This window comes from Frankliniella occidentalis, unplaced genomic scaffold, assembly GCF_000697945.3.
Source record: "Frankliniella occidentalis isolate FOCC.00 unplaced genomic scaffold, Focc_3.1 Scaffold118, whole genome shotgun sequence".
NCBI lineage: Eukaryota > Metazoa > Arthropoda > Insecta > Thysanoptera > Thripidae > Frankliniella > Frankliniella occidentalis.
The window spans coordinates 355,228-371,971 of NW_026267246.1; the positions used below are offsets into that span (position 1 = coordinate 355,228).

General features: G+C 43.3%; 2 protein-coding genes across 8 annotated transcripts in view; both read right to left on the reverse strand.

Moving 5' to 3' along the window:
- Positions 1–7,706, reverse strand: part of LOC113204009 (autophagy-related protein 16-1) — a 21,989-nt gene extending 14,283 nt beyond the window's left edge. The window contains exons 1-8 of one of the 3 annotated variants that reach the window (XM_052270337.1): positions 7,369–7,697; positions 6,582–6,888; positions 6,335–6,497; positions 6,138–6,226; positions 5,321–5,380; positions 4,756–4,906; positions 4,555–4,660; positions 4,324–4,469 (exon numbers count right to left, since the gene is read on the reverse strand). In XM_052270337.1, coding sequence (XP_052126297.1) covers positions 4,324–4,469; positions 4,555–4,660; positions 4,756–4,906; positions 5,321–5,380; positions 6,138–6,226; positions 6,335–6,497; positions 6,582–6,888; positions 7,369–7,483 — 1,137 coding nt within the window. In that variant the 5' untranslated portion in view covers positions 7,484–7,697. Of the gene's footprint in view, positions 1–4,323; positions 4,470–4,554; positions 4,661–4,755; positions 4,907–5,320; positions 5,381–6,137; positions 6,227–6,334; positions 6,498–6,581; positions 6,889–7,368 lie in introns of all 3 variants that reach the window. The other 2 variants (XM_052270338.1, XM_052270336.1) reach the window with 2 other exon arrangements.
- Positions 7,707–7,969: 263 nt separating this feature from the next.
- Positions 7,970–16,716, reverse strand: LOC113204006 (polycomb protein suz12-A). Of its 5 annotated transcripts, none has more exons than XM_026419001.2 (12): positions 16,538–16,716; positions 15,828–15,874; positions 15,563–15,743; positions 15,384–15,481; positions 15,104–15,299; positions 14,821–15,023; positions 14,122–14,169; positions 13,119–13,278; positions 12,807–13,030; positions 12,468–12,721; positions 12,203–12,388; positions 7,970–12,095 (listed from the first exon to the last, which is right to left on the reverse strand). In XM_026419001.2, the coding sequence occupies exons 1-12, from the start codon at positions 16,635–16,637 to the stop codon at positions 10,610–10,612; spliced, it is 3,183 nt and encodes a 1,060-aa protein (XP_026274786.1). In that variant the 5' UTR covers positions 16,638–16,716; the 3' UTR covers positions 7,970–10,609. The 5 variants fall into 5 exon arrangements, with proteins under 5 accessions (XP_026274786.1, XP_026274787.1, XP_026274785.1 ...); XM_026419002.2 differs by having other exon boundaries at positions 13,140–13,296; XM_026419000.2 differs by having other exon boundaries at positions 13,119–13,296.
- Between the last annotated feature and the right edge of the window lie 28 nt (positions 16,717–16,744).

Here is a 16,744-nt window from a genome sequence, read left to right on the forward strand (position 1 = left end):
GGGGGGGGGGGGCAGGGGGCACCTCCCGGAGCACAGGGACAGCCCGTGATTAGCCCGCCGGTGACATCACGCCGGGGGCTCCATTCCACCGCGAGTACAAAAAGGATCGGCGAGCCCAAGCCCGAGCCCCAAGCCGCCGCCGCGCCGCCTTCTGTCACTCGCATTTGCGCCAAGCGAAAATTTGCAGGGGAATAAGGGAATAAGCCCATTCATTTGGCTTAGAGGGCGAGGCTTGTGAAAAGGCTTAACGAACCGGCCTTGGCCGGCCTTGGCCGGCCTTGGCACGGCGCGTCCCACCCTCCTGAGCACCTCGCCAGGGACGCGAGCAGCAGCGCCGGCTGGTGTGGCTGCGGCCGGTGCAGTGTCACCCGCTGGGCGGAGTGCAAACGCATACAAGTCACACATGTCCCTGATGTACGACAAGTTCCCGTCACGCTCCACAATGTGACGTCCCCTTTCTTCGGCAAACATTAAATGAGTGCTGGAATGCCGGCGCAAATTTGAGTTTGCAGAGCGACGTAAAGCCTTTTACAAATGAGCTTTTTCCTCCCCAAGAGCACTGGCGCAGGCTGGCGCCCCGCCCCGCGGCCGGACAGTGCGCGTCCTGCAAATAGACTTTTACGAGAGCCCGGGGGACACGAGTTAATGAAGACAGTTCTTTCAGAAGCACGGCGTCGTTAAACTTCAGGCTACGCGCACAAACACACACACACACACACACACACACACACACACACACACACACACACACTCGCACGCATGCATGCATACGTCCGAGCCACGCGGTTCGTCGTCGTTCCGTCCGGTGCAGCTGCCAATCACCAATTTGGCGAAAACGGCCGCTGTGTGTGCGCTGGCGGGCGCGCTCTCCGCTGGGCGCAGCGAGCCGGGCGGTACACGTGCGCCACGCGCGCCCCTCGACTCGAGCGCCAGCTCTGTAGACACTGGCGCGGCCCGCGCACGTACAAATTGCAACTCAATAAACGGCGGCCGTTGGGTGTTGGTCGGACCAGCAGGGAGCAGGAGCAGGGCCGCCGGGGTGCCGGTGACGCTCGGCGGCCGCCCTGCCCCGCGGGCCGCGCTGCTCGGCCGGCACTAAACGCTCCCCGCGACATGGCCGGGGTCGCAAATATATGACCCGGGCGGAGGAGAAGATCAAACCGATGGCTTTATCAGATCGCGAGATCGGATCAGATCGCCAGCCAGAGGGGCGTGTCGGCCGACAGTCGGCGGCTCTTACACACGCACAGAGTTTACCGAGCCGCACAACCCGCGAGGATAGTAAAAAGGAGAGCCCTCTCGGTGAAAGAAAAATGGGGGGGAATAAAAAATGCAGCCCGATGAGGCCGACTAGAGCGACAAAATGTTACGAGACCCGCAGCGCGCGGAGGAGGAGAGCGCCTCGAGCTTCCCAAATATGTATGCATCGCGCTGGTTATTCCGCGCCGCGATATAAATATACATTTATATGGGCTTTTGAAGACAATCTCCATCTCTGCTTAATAAACGCAGCACAGAGGCGAGGACTCATTTCCAACACTTTTAATTAATCGTCCTTCTCCGAGGATGGGCAGGCCGGATTCTCTCGATTTAGATAGATAGATAGATAGATAGATAGATAGATAGATAGATAGATAGATAGATAGATAGATAGATAGATAGATAGATAGATAGATAGATAGATAGATAGATAGATAGATAGATAGATAGATAGATAGATAGATAGATAGATAGATCCACCATGCCACGTTCGCGTCATTCGTCCGCCAATTAACAATACACGCAGGGGATACGGACATTGTTGAAAGCGGGGAGACTCGCAACGGCGGCAATGCAAGAAGGCTATTTTTTGATTTATCACCCGCGCGCAAACGCAAAAACGAACAACCACGCACGCGCACGCGTGCAGTCGCCACCCAGGCCCGGCGCGGTGCGGCGGGTGCAGCCAGCGCACAAAAACGGCCCCGCCGCCCCCCTCGGCCGCTCAGCACGCGAGCGCGCTGACACGCGCGCCTCCGCGGCCGCCGCCGACGCTGCCCTCATCAAAATTGTGATGGCATAATTTTTATAAAAATGACTGACAGAGCAATTAGACGACCGCTCTCCTAAGGGGCTGTACATACAGGCCGGCGGGCGGAGGGGAAGGGGGGGGGTTGATTTGTGGCCGGCAGCGCACCGCGGGCAGCATTGTGCAGCAGGACGCCCGGCCGGCGAGCACGAGACCTCGGCGCGACACGCCGGCAAAAATAAATATCTACGGAGCCCACCGGGGGTGATGCCAAGACGGGGGGGTAATTTTTCAAATTTTCCCAGCCTACATAATCGCGCGACAGCGGCCAGCACTGCAAGCGGTGCCATACCACCGCGGGAGCAGGTGGGTGCGCAGCGAGTGCGGCCCGAGCGGACAATGTACGCATCATCTGATATAAACTGAGTGATGCTGCTCCGCACTGCTGCGGGCCCTGCCCTTATTGCATCGGTAAATACCCCCCGTGATGGACGCACTGCCGCCGCGCTGCCGCTGCGCTGCCGCGCGGGGTATCGCCGCCCCATCAGCCCCACAAGGAGGCGGCTGAATAGAGCCCCGTGGGGCGCCACGGCCGCACGGCGTTGCGTGTTGCGCCAGATTTACTCGTCGTTTACTGCTATTGAAATGTTGGGCGCCACAAACTACTGGCAGCGGAGAGTATTGCCATCTAATTTGAGCAAATCGAACCGCGGCGGCGGCCGTACAGTACACAGGAGCATGACGTCCGCGGCGGAGGGGGGAGCGAGCTGCATGCAGGCTGCAGGCCACCGACCGACTGACTCTCTGACTCAGAGACTGGGGCTCTGGACTCTGAGACTCGAAGACTCTGGACTCTAAGACTGAGAATCTAAGACTGAGAACCTGAGACTATGAGACTATGAGACTCTCTGCCTAATGTCTAAAGTATAGAACACCCAGGACCAACTTTAGGTAAAGCGAGGGCACTAACGCGTGCACCACTTGTGATCTACTTTGGGAAATGTGAGACACAGTGACCCACATTAGCTGAAGTACGGCAGTCTTACACTTGACTCCACAGTGCAAGCACAAAAATGGTCGCTTCGTTTGGTACCGGTTGTCTCTCTTGGCAATACGCCCCGCGCTGACGGGGGAAAGGCTCCCGCACAAGAAGCGGGTGCCTCTGGAGCCAGCCCCCCAGCCCCCTGCAGAGCCGCAGCCCACAAGGCCTCCTGCAGCGACCAAACCAAAAGGGATAGAAGTAACCCCGTTTGAGGTCCCCGCCCCGGAGCGGAGGTAGGCTAGGTTTTACAGGCGACGGCGGCGCGCGATGGCTGCCGGTTGGCGTCGGCCCTTGGGCGCCCCGTAGGTGCCCTGTAGGCGCCCCGTAGGCGCCCCGTAGGCGCCTCGTAGGCGCCCCGTAGGCGCCCCGTAGGCGCCTCGTAGGCGCCCCGTAGGCGCCCCGTAGGCACCCACCCCCTAAGTGCTCCGTAAGCGCCCCGCCCCGTAGGCACCCCGTAAGTGCTCCGTAAGCGCCAAGTAGGCGCCAAGTAGGCGCCCCCCCCCCCCACACACAAACACACAGGCGCCCCACGCGGCGCCTCGGAGGTGCCCACGGAGATGCCCACGGAGATGCCCGCGGAAGTGCGCGCCGAAAGCTCAGCAAAATCGACGTATCTGACCGCGACGCGACCGGGGCAAGCGCCGGGCGGTCAGCGCTGGCTGGTCGCGACGGTCGGTCGGATACGGCGATTTTGCGGAGCTCTGCCCCCCGGCCCTCGACCCGGAAATGGCACTTGACCACTCGGCCGCAGGCTAACGGCTGGGCCGGAGATGCAGACGCGCCGGTCCGGTCCGGCCGGCGCTTCAGAGCCCCCGGCGCAGCGCGAGCGCAGCGGGTAGGCCAGCCAGGCCCCCATAACACCACGCGATCAAGCGTTCCGAGAAGGCCCACAACTTCCAGGCGCGACGCGCCAAGGCGGCACGGCACAAGTGCACGCGGCGTGCCGGGGGAGGGGGGGGGGCATGTGTCCGCGTGCCCGCGTGCTAGCGCCCAGCCCAACTGTCACTTCAGCTGGCTTAGCCACGATCATCGTCGGTGTAAAGAGTCAAGCACACTCGTGTTTAAATCGTGGCCTGGCCTGGCTACTGAGTTTCTACAGGTACACTGCGACATGCCCCGATAGCCCGTGGCTAATCTACCCACAACTACTTCAGACTTCAGACCTCCACGCTACGAACGGAACTGACGCGTCGACGGCCGGTTCGATTGCTGTGTCAAACAAGTTGCCTACCCCGCACGGCGCTCGACCATACGATGACAGATCTCTACTCACCCTTAATCGATGATCCGAGACAGTCCAGACGCGCGTCGCGAAGTCGTTGGAGGCACCCAGGATGAGACTCCCCGTCGAGTCGAAATCGATTGACATGACGGCTGCGTTGCTGCCCACGAGCACTCCCTTACTCTCGTGCTGTCCTCCTGCGTTTAAGATGGAAAGGTGTTCTTAGGTACCATACACCCTCCAATGAGCCCAGCACACATTACAATGAATTAATGCCCTTACCTTTGGAAATATCCCATAGCTTCACTTTACGGTCCGCCCCTCCAGTGGCAACTAATCGTTCGAGCGAACTCCATTTCACAGCATTAATTTCTTGGTCATGGGCCTCCTGCGATGGGGGAGGGGGGGGGGGAGAGATTTTTAAAAAGTTATGAACGTGGTTCTCAAAATCAAAGTTACATTCAATTCACAAAAGTAACTTACAAACTTGCTAATGGCCTTGGACGGAACATTAGATGCAAAAAATGGGTTCGCACCAAGATCTCCCCTATCACCAAAAGTACTTTCAGGAGAAACGGCACGCGATTCCTTTGCTGCGTCTTCAAGTTCTTTTTGAACCTTGGCCTGTTTTTTCCTGAAACAAAAAGGAAATAACAGACATTTAAAATTAAATAGCAATTTCTGATTGAAAATGTTTAGCTTATTATACCTCCACCTCTGGAAATGAAATATACAGCATTCCTTGGACCTGATTAAGAGAAGTAAACCTCAAAAAATTCCCACAAACACAAGACAACAAAGGCTCAGCTAGATATGCAGAGTTGTACCCATGGATGCACGAACTTCAACCCGAAAGCAGCAGGGAGAGGAACCATGAACCTTAAACCATGCTAACAGAAAATCAATCACAAGGAAAGAAGTGACCGTCTGAGACACGGATGGTAGTGTTTGTGAGCCATTTCCAGATAACCCCTAGAGAAGTGACTTGAATTTTCACACGAGCTAGGAATGGACAATATCAAAGCAGTGTAGTAAATTGCTTACTCACCTACTAAACAGACCATCAATGGTATGTAAGAGAGAAGAAGTTGTATTATGGCTCCCACCACTGCAAAAAGATTGTTTTGCATTGTGTGCTGAATTTTTAGGTTTACATTGTACTATGCTGTACAATATTCTTTCCCAAAGTGCAGCGTACTTTTTGTTAGAGTCTTAACAAGATGAGAAATTACCCAAGCATTCCCCAACTACAGGAGTATTGTCAGTTTGGTTCAGTTGCTGGTTTCAAAAAGATGTGATACTCAAAACACAATGCTCCACACAAGTGCAACAAAACTACAACAGAGTTAAGAAGAACCTTCTCGACAAGAAATGCTCTACTACAGCATTCTTCCCAGCAAAAAGCAAATTAGATGCAAACCACGATGATCTGCATCGTGTTCCAAACCTAGCACTGTGTAAAAAAAAAAATTATTCCCTATGGACATTTAACTTTGCAGTGTCTCGTATACCACAAAATATTCAATTCTATTGAATTACACAAACATAAACTAAAATAAGCCATGCCCTTTAACAAAACCCAAATAAATGCAAACAGAAAAATCAATTAGGTATCAGAAAACCAAGGGCAGAGAAGATATATAATTTCATTAAACTCAACAAAAACAATTGCAGATTTTATTTTATGAATTTAGCTACATCAAACAGTTAATCTAAAGGTGTAGGAGTAAGAGATGTGCTAACTCTAAGAACAGTTATGATTATGTTCTATGGTTAAGATATCCAAACAAAACTACAATGAAGAGGAACAACTTCAATTGAGAATGACAAAACATGCTTCATGCAATCATACTTATAAAACGTACCTCAGAAAGTTTTCATTGTCCTCATTCATTTTGTCAGCATCTTTAGACTTGTAGCGAACAAGGCGCTCAACAAGAAGCCTATTTTCATCCTGTCAAAAAAAAAAAATGAAATATACATATACAGTACTATCACAACCATACAGAGAAACTGACAACATGTGCATATCTCAGGATATAATGTGGCTGATAACTCAAACCTGAGTTTTACGGAGCTTTTCTTCTAGGGCAGCAAAGGCTAGTTGGTTAGCTTGATATTCATCACGAATTATCTGATTTAAATTTTCAAGTTTCTTGATGTTTGTTTGATAATCCTGTATGTCCCTTTTAAGAGAGCTGTTTTCAGCCTGGCATTCTGAAAAGCTGAATAGACGCGATTACCAGTAACTTGTCAGAATCAACTTGCATGTTTTACAATAGCCACAAAAATAATTGAACTTGTCATACCTTGCTTCCTTAGATTGCAACTGCCGCTCTTTCTCTTGAAGCTTTAAATTCAAATCAACTAGCTGCTGAGCATTTTCACCTTTTCTGCGATGCATTTCTGTCAGCTCCTCTTGTAGACTGAGGAGTTTCTGTTCCAGTACCTGTACCTTTTCATTCCTATTCGGACTTTTGCTTGATCCATTGCCACTATTGTCGCTTGAGGCCTTATCAGTAGAAGCGCTGTGCTCGAGCCGTAACTTCTCATTCTGAACTGATAATTGCAGATTTTCGGCACGGAGAGCGTTGGAGCTTTCAAAAAGTCGGTTATCTACATAAGAAAACAAGAAATTTAAAAATCTCACCAACTCTTCAAAAAAATAAAAGGTAGGGTATAATAGGATCAGGAGATGACATATGTTGAATTGTGCATCAAAGCACCACAAGTTTAGAAGGTGTCAACAAGTTTCTCTAGACAGTTCATAAACAAACAAGAAGTGTTACATAAAATTATATCCAGGTGAATCACGGCGAGCTCAAACAATCGAAATCAATCGGGGTATTTTAATATAAATGAATGGATTTGATGATTTTGAGGAGGCAGATGCAATTGCGGAGAGAAATAATCTTTCGTGACTAGTGATCCATTATATTTAAACCCCTATGATTGACACACAGGGCATGACATAAGTGGACTGATAAACTTGTTCTTGTGATGTTTTCTACGAAACCTGACATAGAGTTGTAGGTTATGTGACCTTGTCATCGTAAATAACAGAACATAACAAGTATGAGTCATGGAAATACTTACGAAAAGCTATAAGATCTTTAAATGCGTAGCTTTCAGATTTATTTCTATTTTGTAAACGGAGAATCAGCGTACTTCGCCAAAATTGGCCATCAACAGGCGTTGTTGAGGCAGCCATGCTTGTTTTGTTCTGGACTCTCTGGATTCAGTTACGACCAGCAGTTACACCACCATCTGGGGGAATGTTGAGGAGTGCAATGAATGAGTGCTAGCATATGAGAAGCTAGTGGGAAAAATATGGACAGAAAACTAACTCGATTTGACTCATTCAAGACTCCGAAAAGTGGTTCAGAATAGTTCAATTCAGCATAGGGAAAGTGTCTTGACAAAATGTGTATATTTTCAAGATTAGAGCTGGGCCTCTTCTTCTTGGCTTTTACTTGTTCCCCTTCCTCCCTCTGAATGAACCCTAAAGAGCAGACAACATCTGCGCCTTCCGACACGAGACTGTATCAAGCTAGGCTTCCCGCCATAGTTTGAATGTTGTGTAATTTTGTGTTTGTGGTTTTAGTCAGTTTTAGTATTTTCTCAAGTTTTAGGTTTGTTTTTTTTTAATTGCAGATTGTGGTTGACAATAAAGTGATTGGAAAGAAATCGTGAAAAGTCAGTATGTAGCACACACGCTATAAATTTATTTCAGGTTTGTTGGAACAGTACTCTGAAAAGAATTATTCTGGCAGTATAAATGCAAGAAAAATACACTATTCAGATGTGGACAAGTTTAGAGTGCCAAAATATATTACACTTTAACAAACAACAATCTCAATAAATAAAAATGACAATTTTGTCAATTTTAAAGGCAGTTAAGCAACTCTTAGCAACTTTAAAGAACCTGTTGTGTTTCCAGTAAGTATATTATATAACAAAGTAATTGCTTTTTTCCCCTTTTTATTCTAAATATGTCTTAGAGTAGATATTACAGCCAGTGTAAAATTTCTGTACATATGACAGATTGAGTGGTAGTGATTTTACTAGAGCTTTGTCATTCAAAAAAGTCTACACGGACCTTAAAAACCACCTACCTAGAAATTCAGCAGTCATAACAAAAAAAAAACGATGTGCAGCAATCAGGATTGAGAGTGCATGTTGCAAAAAGAAACAACCACAACATACATTTAACCAGTTAGGAAACCACAGCGAAGTATAGGAAATGATGGATAAAATTAGTAGTTGTTTTCCTTTCTTTTTTTTTTAGAAGAACTTCATCCCTCCATCTTTGGCTTTTTGTAGTAAGACTATGATCCGAAACTCTTTTCTGACAATATGTACACCAACAGATTTTATTTCATTTTCCCCTTTTTCCACTTATTAGAAACTAGTGTAAAGCCATAAAAGGAAAGGTACTTACAAATGTTCAAAAAGAATTAATAGGTTTCTACCTCAACAAAGTTCTTAAATGGCAAACAAAACATTAATGAAGTGAAAGAGGTACAATTTGAAAGGAAGGGGGAAAGAGCATCAAAATACAAAAACAAGCAGAACTAAAAATAAAATATTAATAAACCTAGTATTAGGAATTTACTTTTTCATTGATAAGGCCACAGCACTAAAGTAATAATGTAATGATCCATTTTACAATTCCTTCCCTCTGACTTAACTTTGTGTGGCCAAAACCAAATACATACAGGGCATATATGACTCCTGATATTTGAAATGCAGTATCAATACATTGTCTGATTTGACTCTGCAGTAAGCAAGATGTATGGTCCAGAAATTGAATTATCAACATGCTGTCTAGACTAGACTAGAAATAAAAAGGTGAGCAGAGGCATACTTACTTCCAGTACAGAGAAGAAAGAGCTTTTAAAAGAACTTTTAAGACAGTAATGTACCTACAATAACAACCTTATAAAATGACCACCAGGATTCACCTCGCAAAGACTACAGAAAAATGCACATGCATATGCCCTCAATTTTAGATTAGGACTAATTCACTCAGCTCATTACAAGACAAAAAAAAAATCCTTTGACGTAACAAGCAGAAACAGATCACATAGAGATAATATATCAAGTTTTGAAGTATGCAATTTAAAGGCAGTAAAGGTAGCATTAACATACAATTAAAAAAAAAAAAGAAAGAAAAAAAAAACAAGAGCCATTTAAAGTGGAAATTCAGTCTTGTAAATTATACATTGTGGTATGTATTTGTTGATTTTCAACAACATTGTCCACTGATCAGACTTCTATGTGAAGATTATTTCTGGTCGGAGACTAAAATTTGCTGACAGGAACTTTCAGAAACTTTTTAAGTTAACAAGTCAGCCAAAACACTATTCCCAATTGTGGCATTGGCATTGTTATCTTTTAAAATAATCAAAAATCACATATCATTTTAATAATTGGGAAATATGTTAACTTTTACAATAAAAAGTCATGCATAAATGAAAATAAGGGATGTGCTAATAACTGATAGTAAAAGAGCGATCCTGAGAAAGAACAACCCTTTCCTCAAGGAGCAATACACATTAAGAATATAGATACAAGAACAAATAGTACCTGTTCTGGTCTGAGACAACCATTATGATATATACTTGGAACTTAAGTAATAGAGGACAAAAGTCATGTATACCATATAAACAAGGTTTGTAATACATTGCAGTTGGCAATGGATGAGTTTCACACCAAGTGTTGAATAAGGCCCATAAGATAGCTTACGATGGAGTTTTAGTAAAACACTTAACCAAACCATGACAATGGAGTGCTGGACATCACGTCTTATGATCACAAATTAGAGATTAAACACAATTGAAATAAAGATAGTAACAGAACTGTTCCATTCAATAGTTTTTGTAAGAGGAACAATCAACATGTTGAGCAGTCACAAATTGGCAGTAGACTGTAGCTCTCGGTTGTCATAATAAATGTCAAAAATGATAAAGATATCAACTGTGACATCATCCTAAAGAATATGAAAATATTACATTACATAATACATATCAACAGACACACACACTCGTGTAAATGTGCACATACACCCTTATACCAGTGCATGTACACACATTTAACACATTAGATAAAAATTTCTAATATGCTATTTAATTGTGGTGCAACTTCTTTTGACTAATATGCCAAAGGCATAGGAATTAAATGAAAGCATCAATATGCTTCATTGGCAGTGTGAAGAATAGAACACATGTGAATAGACTATCACACAACCAAGCCATCATCAAGTCACCTAAAATTTGACAATTCAAATATTTATACTCCAAGTCATACTATTCCGAAACAGGAACTTTGCAAAGCGCTAGCTAGCAAGTCCTTTTTGGGTTAGTGCCTGAATAGCATTTGATTCTGAGCTTTGGTTGCTAGAAAATGATTTTCTTCGTAGTAACACCAGGCCAGCTTCTGTAGTAGCAGTTGAATCTGTTGAAATGGACTTCCTCCTTTGTGTTCCACAATCGCCTTGGCTTGTTGATGGTCCAATAGGACATTGCCCAAGACTAGACTTTCGTTTAGCATCACTATTTGTGCAAGACAGTGATACTTTACTGCTACCAGGTAATGCAACAACTTCAGATATTGAAACCATTTCTACTGTGCAATTAGATGAGAGCTTTCCATCAGATGAGGGAGAGACACCATTAGTGGCAGGCTTCTTCTTCATGTCCCCATTTATGGCAGCTGTGTTACCAGCACTGCTATTAGTATTACTAGTACTAACAGCAGGAAGTGAGAGGCGCTTCTTTGAATCAACTGAAACATGTGTCGGGAGGCCCTTGGTAACATTTGATGGTACAGTCAGCCCATTGACTGATGGAGCATTCTTTTTAACGTCTGAGTTTAAAGAAGTTGACGAATTTGATCCACCAGTAGAATTCATTTTTCTCTTCAGGTCATTATTTGTACTAGCATTTTGAGAGGAGACGGCCTGAGGTTTACCATTAGGTTGGGACACAATAATTTTTTTCTTGGTGGGAGGTTCACTTGATACAGTATCCATACTTTTTGACAGTTTCAAAGACGGAGTGTCTACTGGAGAGGACCTGCTTAACGACGGGATTTTCCGTCTCACTGAATCAACAGATTCAGATGAAGGTTGACAAATTCTAGGTGGACCAACTTCAGATGTAGATCTGCTTGTGGACGAGGTTTTCTGATGAGTACTGTTATTAGCATTCACAAGTCCATTCTTAGGTACAAATGACTTCTTCTTTTCAGGCTCTGTACCATTCTGCACAGTTTTCTTCTTGTTAATTGAATCCCCCGATGAGGAACCCGATGATGTCGATGAACTACTCTTTTGGTTTTCCATTTTCGAGGTTTCCTCTTCTTCCTCCTCATCCTCATCCTCCTCCTCATCCTCTTCATCTTCGTCCTCCTCATCCTCATCATCATCTTGTTGCTGAGTAGTACGCCTACTAGGACTGTCACTTTTGAAAGAACCTGGGCTGTACAATTTGCGGCGAACACTTGGATCGACATTTAGCACAGTTGGGGCTTGGTTCTTAAAATGTGAAGGAGTATTTTGTTTTTCTTTGGCACCAGACTTTATCCAATGTTCCTTCTGCGCCTCCCATGAACTCCGCATAGATTTAGCATGGGATTCGTTGATCATTTCATGAAGCTGTTGAATCGTTTTGTAGAGTACAACAGGGCTAACCAATCCGTAATCGAATAAACTACACATGTGAATTATAAAATTTCTGTATAAATTTTTGTCTAATAACTCTTTTCCTTTTTTCTCAAGGAACTTGGCACAAGCCAAAGGCACTTGACAGTCACCCACATACCTATAAAATCACAAAATAAATAGTACCAGAATTATAAAAAATAAAACATGTGACTTAGAAATAACAGCCTATGAACTGAGTGTCTAAGGACTGCGTGTGAAACTTACCCTTCTTTCATCACATGCAAATTCCACATCTTCATCAACTCTTTTTCTCCTTCATTAACATCAGTAAATTCATCAATCATCATCATAGCTTTAGTCTGCAACCATTTAGGATCATTTTCACCTTCAGAGTCATTCTCCATTTCCTTGGGATGGACAGGTAGGCATGTCACAGTATGGTGGTACAATCTACAAATTAAGATGAGTATGAACACTTCATTTTCACTTGTGTCCTTAAATTTATTTCTGCAAGACTTCAAGTGCCAACCTGTTGTGCCCAGTGATGAAAGATCTCTGCAGATCACCTGATTCTTCTTCAAGTTCCATGAACTCTGACATAGTAGGCTTTAGACGTTTGGGATGACAAACTAAAATATTTGATACAGTGGTTCGAATTTGAGGTCCATTACGAGAAAAAGCTGATCCTCCTGGCTGGGCTATTACATCATGAGGAGAGCCTGTATATGACCCATCATATGACTCATTGATTGCCACATCAATTCGTGCCATATTTGGAAGTGGCTGAGGTGAAAAATTTGTTAAACAAAGGTGTTTGAAAAGACAAACCAGAATGAGTTAAAACACAAAAATTTGCAATAAAACTTACAGTATAAGTAAAAGTAAACCGTGCATGACATAGTTTTAAATGTTTCAGTAGGGAGTACAAGGTTCCACAATCCAACGAGCACCATGGGCAGTGTAAATCAGAACAGGGCTCAGTCTGCTGTCGTGAATTGTTGTGGTAGTGGAACTGGTACACAATCACAGGTCTCTTTCCAAGCTTTTTATCTTCATCTTTCTTTTCCCCTACTTGTTTCTTAGCAGCTCGGTCTGTGAAAGCGAACAGAGGAAAAAGCAATCAATAATTAAAAAAGATGGAAAAACAGAAAAATGAGCAATATTTCAACTCTCCACTCACCTTGACGATTTTCTTTATTACCATTGTTATCAAGGACGACTTCTTCCCGCTTTGACGCCGTGCGAGGACGATCAACAAAAGTGCTCCGTTGTTCCCGAGACCACTCTAACTTGAACTTCAAAGTTGGTCCATTTGCAAACAGCTCAAAGGAGTTACAATCCTGCGGAGTCAAGACACGCTGTCAGCGCATATGCCACAGCTGATTAATATTTGTTTGCTTTTAACACACTCACACAGCAGTCTCACAGCACAAGGGTACAACACAGGATATAATACAGACATCTTTAAGCCCAGAAAGCAATTAGGCAGTGGAAGGTACAAATTTCTGATAATAAGCTGAAAGGCAACCAAAAAAGTTATTTACATTGAAAGCCATTAACATTTCATTCCAGCAGATGCTCTGACTGAACACACAAGTTTCTGTATGTTATGTGAACATCATAGGGAATAAATGAATAATGAATTGGAAGATCTAGGGTCCTCGCATTTGTGAACATGATAAGAAGTAGTTCATTAAATTAAGAGTAGACATCAACAGTGCAAAGTTCAAAGCGCTGTGCAAAGCCAATTTGCTGGAAAGATAAAAGCAAAGCAGAAAAATGGTACACCCAGGGAAAAAAAGTTATAACTGACTTGAAGTATGTAACCTGGCACCAGAGGATTTTAGTCAAATGAGATATGTTAATTAACTTAAAAGTGACAACAAGGTGGTAGTAGGCAACTTCACTCAACCTTCCAAATTAGAAAATTTCTTACATAACAGATCTTTCATTGAATTGACTACAGAGGTAAAGTGATGCTCTAAATTTGAAGTTAAATGACTATGGCAATGAAGCATTTCAAAAATATTTCAATGGAGATGGAATTTGACAAAAAACCAAAGGCATTATCCAGGACGACTCAGTCCAGCAACTGTACAGATATGTACATAATGCACATTCATTGCCTTGTGAGTGGGTGAAGGTTTGGTGGCACAATCAGCATTGGCTGAATTGGCACTTACCATAAACTCTGTTACTGCGAATTCTCGCAGACGCTGCAGAGGTGCAAGCTAGGTGGGCAAATTAAACATAACTTTGATCTACATATAAACTTTCTTCTCAAGACACCATCACATACTTCATAAGTCTTTAAACCCACAACAACCCATAGGAAAAATTAGAAATTCTTTAAAACTTCAAGGTTTAAGTAGGACCCCAGAAAGAACAATCTGATTTATTACCAAAAAATCATACCATCACAAAAAACAAGTAGTGCTTTCTACCTGAAATAAGATTTAACACACTACCCACATAATTTACATTAAATTCCCACTCAAACATGACATAGTTTTACACAACTCTTAGATATGAGCTAACTAAATTACAACAATGCTGTAAAAAAATGAGGTAAATGCAAAATAAAATTCTCAAGTTTAATAAAGAAAAGCAACAAGTTCAGATACATTTAATTAAAATGGTACTTCCTGTCTTTCCATGGTTGTTCCCCCCCTAACTGTTCTCTTTCTTTAGACATGTAGGAGGAGATAGTGTAAAGGGGTTTAAGGATAAGACAATAATGGTTGGGGAACAAATATTGTTTTCTACTAGCCTCAAAAATGACAACAGCATGTAGGTGAACAACCCCGAATGTCAAGAATCCAATAGACAGCAAACACACACAAACCAAATATGACAATTTCAACTAAGACAATGTAGCTTACCTCACTTATGTCTCCAATTTGCTCCCATGAAGGAAACTTCCTGGGCAAATTTCTAGGATGAACAAGCTCATCCATCAAAAGTTCATAATCACCGTCACCCAGCAGACAGTGTTTCTGTTTGTCATAGACCACAAGGTCTGTCCCAAATAACTTGATTTCATCGCGACTTGATGAGGTCCTCCTCCTCTTTGGAAGAGGCTCACCTAAAAATAATAGAATATGTGCATTTAGGAAAATCAGTATGAGCGAAATGGACATATGTTAAGACTTAACAAAATATTACCTAAGTCTTGTTCACTACTAGTAGTACCATTCAAACCATTATTAGGAGCATTGTAAACTCGCAAAAGAAGGTGGTACGATTTAACTTCACTCTGGTCCTCACAAAACTCGTCAACTGATATGGAAACAGTAGGTGCTTTGGGTGGGGGACAATCCTCTGAAGGATTAGTTGGGACTATGCTTGTTCCAACTGTCACCTATAAAATTTAGAAAGATTGAAATTAAGTGTTATTATATGACAGAGCTTCAAAAATTTTAGGTAAAGAGGATGAGTAGCTTACTGTCATAACTGGAGTTGTAGTGTCTTTTCTCTTTTTGTGACATATCTTCAAAAGAAGTGTTTCAACTTTCACTGGTTCTCTAGGAACCTCACCTGTGGCTGTAAATTTAAAAAGAATATAAAATAAGAACAGGAATTTAAGCAGAACAGAAATGCAAATAAAAATGAATTTATACAGACCAGGCTTCTTGTCATAAAATCCAAGAAAAGTAAGGGTCATAAAACCGCCTCTCAAAGCAGGAGGAATTAGACTTTTTGAAACTTTTTCCAGAAGGCTATTAACCTCATAAGATTGACGACTTCTGTGGGTCCTTGACATGCGGTATCGCATGTAGCTCAGATTGCGTTGTAAAAATATTGGCTGTATTGAGATTCAAAAGTCAGTTTACAAAGTTGTTGACCGATACTAAAATGCCCACAGAAAAATGAATTAAGTCATACTCACAGAATTTGCATTTCGAACTCTAAGATACCTATAAATTTGTGTTGGTTCTGTAAGAAAAATTGAATTAAGTGTAAATTAAAAGCAACATTTAAGTGATAAGGAAAGGTGGATGCAAAATTTATCTAAATGAAATCCATTATTTATAATAATGGATTATTATTTAGAATAATTTTGCCATAGCAACCGTAGCACAAATCTTGAATGTAAACAGCAAAATAAACAAGTCATTCTTATTTACTAATTGGAGAAAATTCTTAAGATTTACTTCATAATAGAAGGCCCATAGGATACATAATAAAATTAGCCGCACAAACAGAAATATTGTTTTGTAAGATAGTTAAGAGAGACAACACTTAAAACAGCAGAAAAATGCATGCCCTTTTAATCCATTGTGGAATCCGGGAAGCAAAGGGTGCCATAACCTGTACATAAGTGGAGGGAACTGGCCTTCTAAGCTCGGAAGCCCTTTCTCCCTCATATATGTTAAGTTTTAGGGGACCAAAATAAGGAACTACTAACTGATCCACAAGTATCCTGCAAAGGGTGAGGATAGGGGGAGTCCAGTGAGGCGTTAGAATAAATCTATTTCATCCAATTTATTTGACAACAACTGTTTACTATTCGTGCCGAGCCTTGGGTTGATGGCAGTGGCAATGGCCGGGCATAGCGGCTACCTACAAACTAAATCGTGTCGATTCAAAGGTACTTACTTTCAAATGCTTGAAGAAACAAGTCATGGTCTGTTTTGGCAGCTTCCGATCGCTGATTTTTTGAAGTTTCGCCTTCTTTATCACGCTTTTTCGGGGGCATAGTTGACGCAAAAACTCTGTTTTTCTGTCTACACAACACACCCTTGGCCCGCGAAGCCAGGAGTGTGTCCGAATTCAGCCACCGACCGAGCACCGACCGGTCGGTGG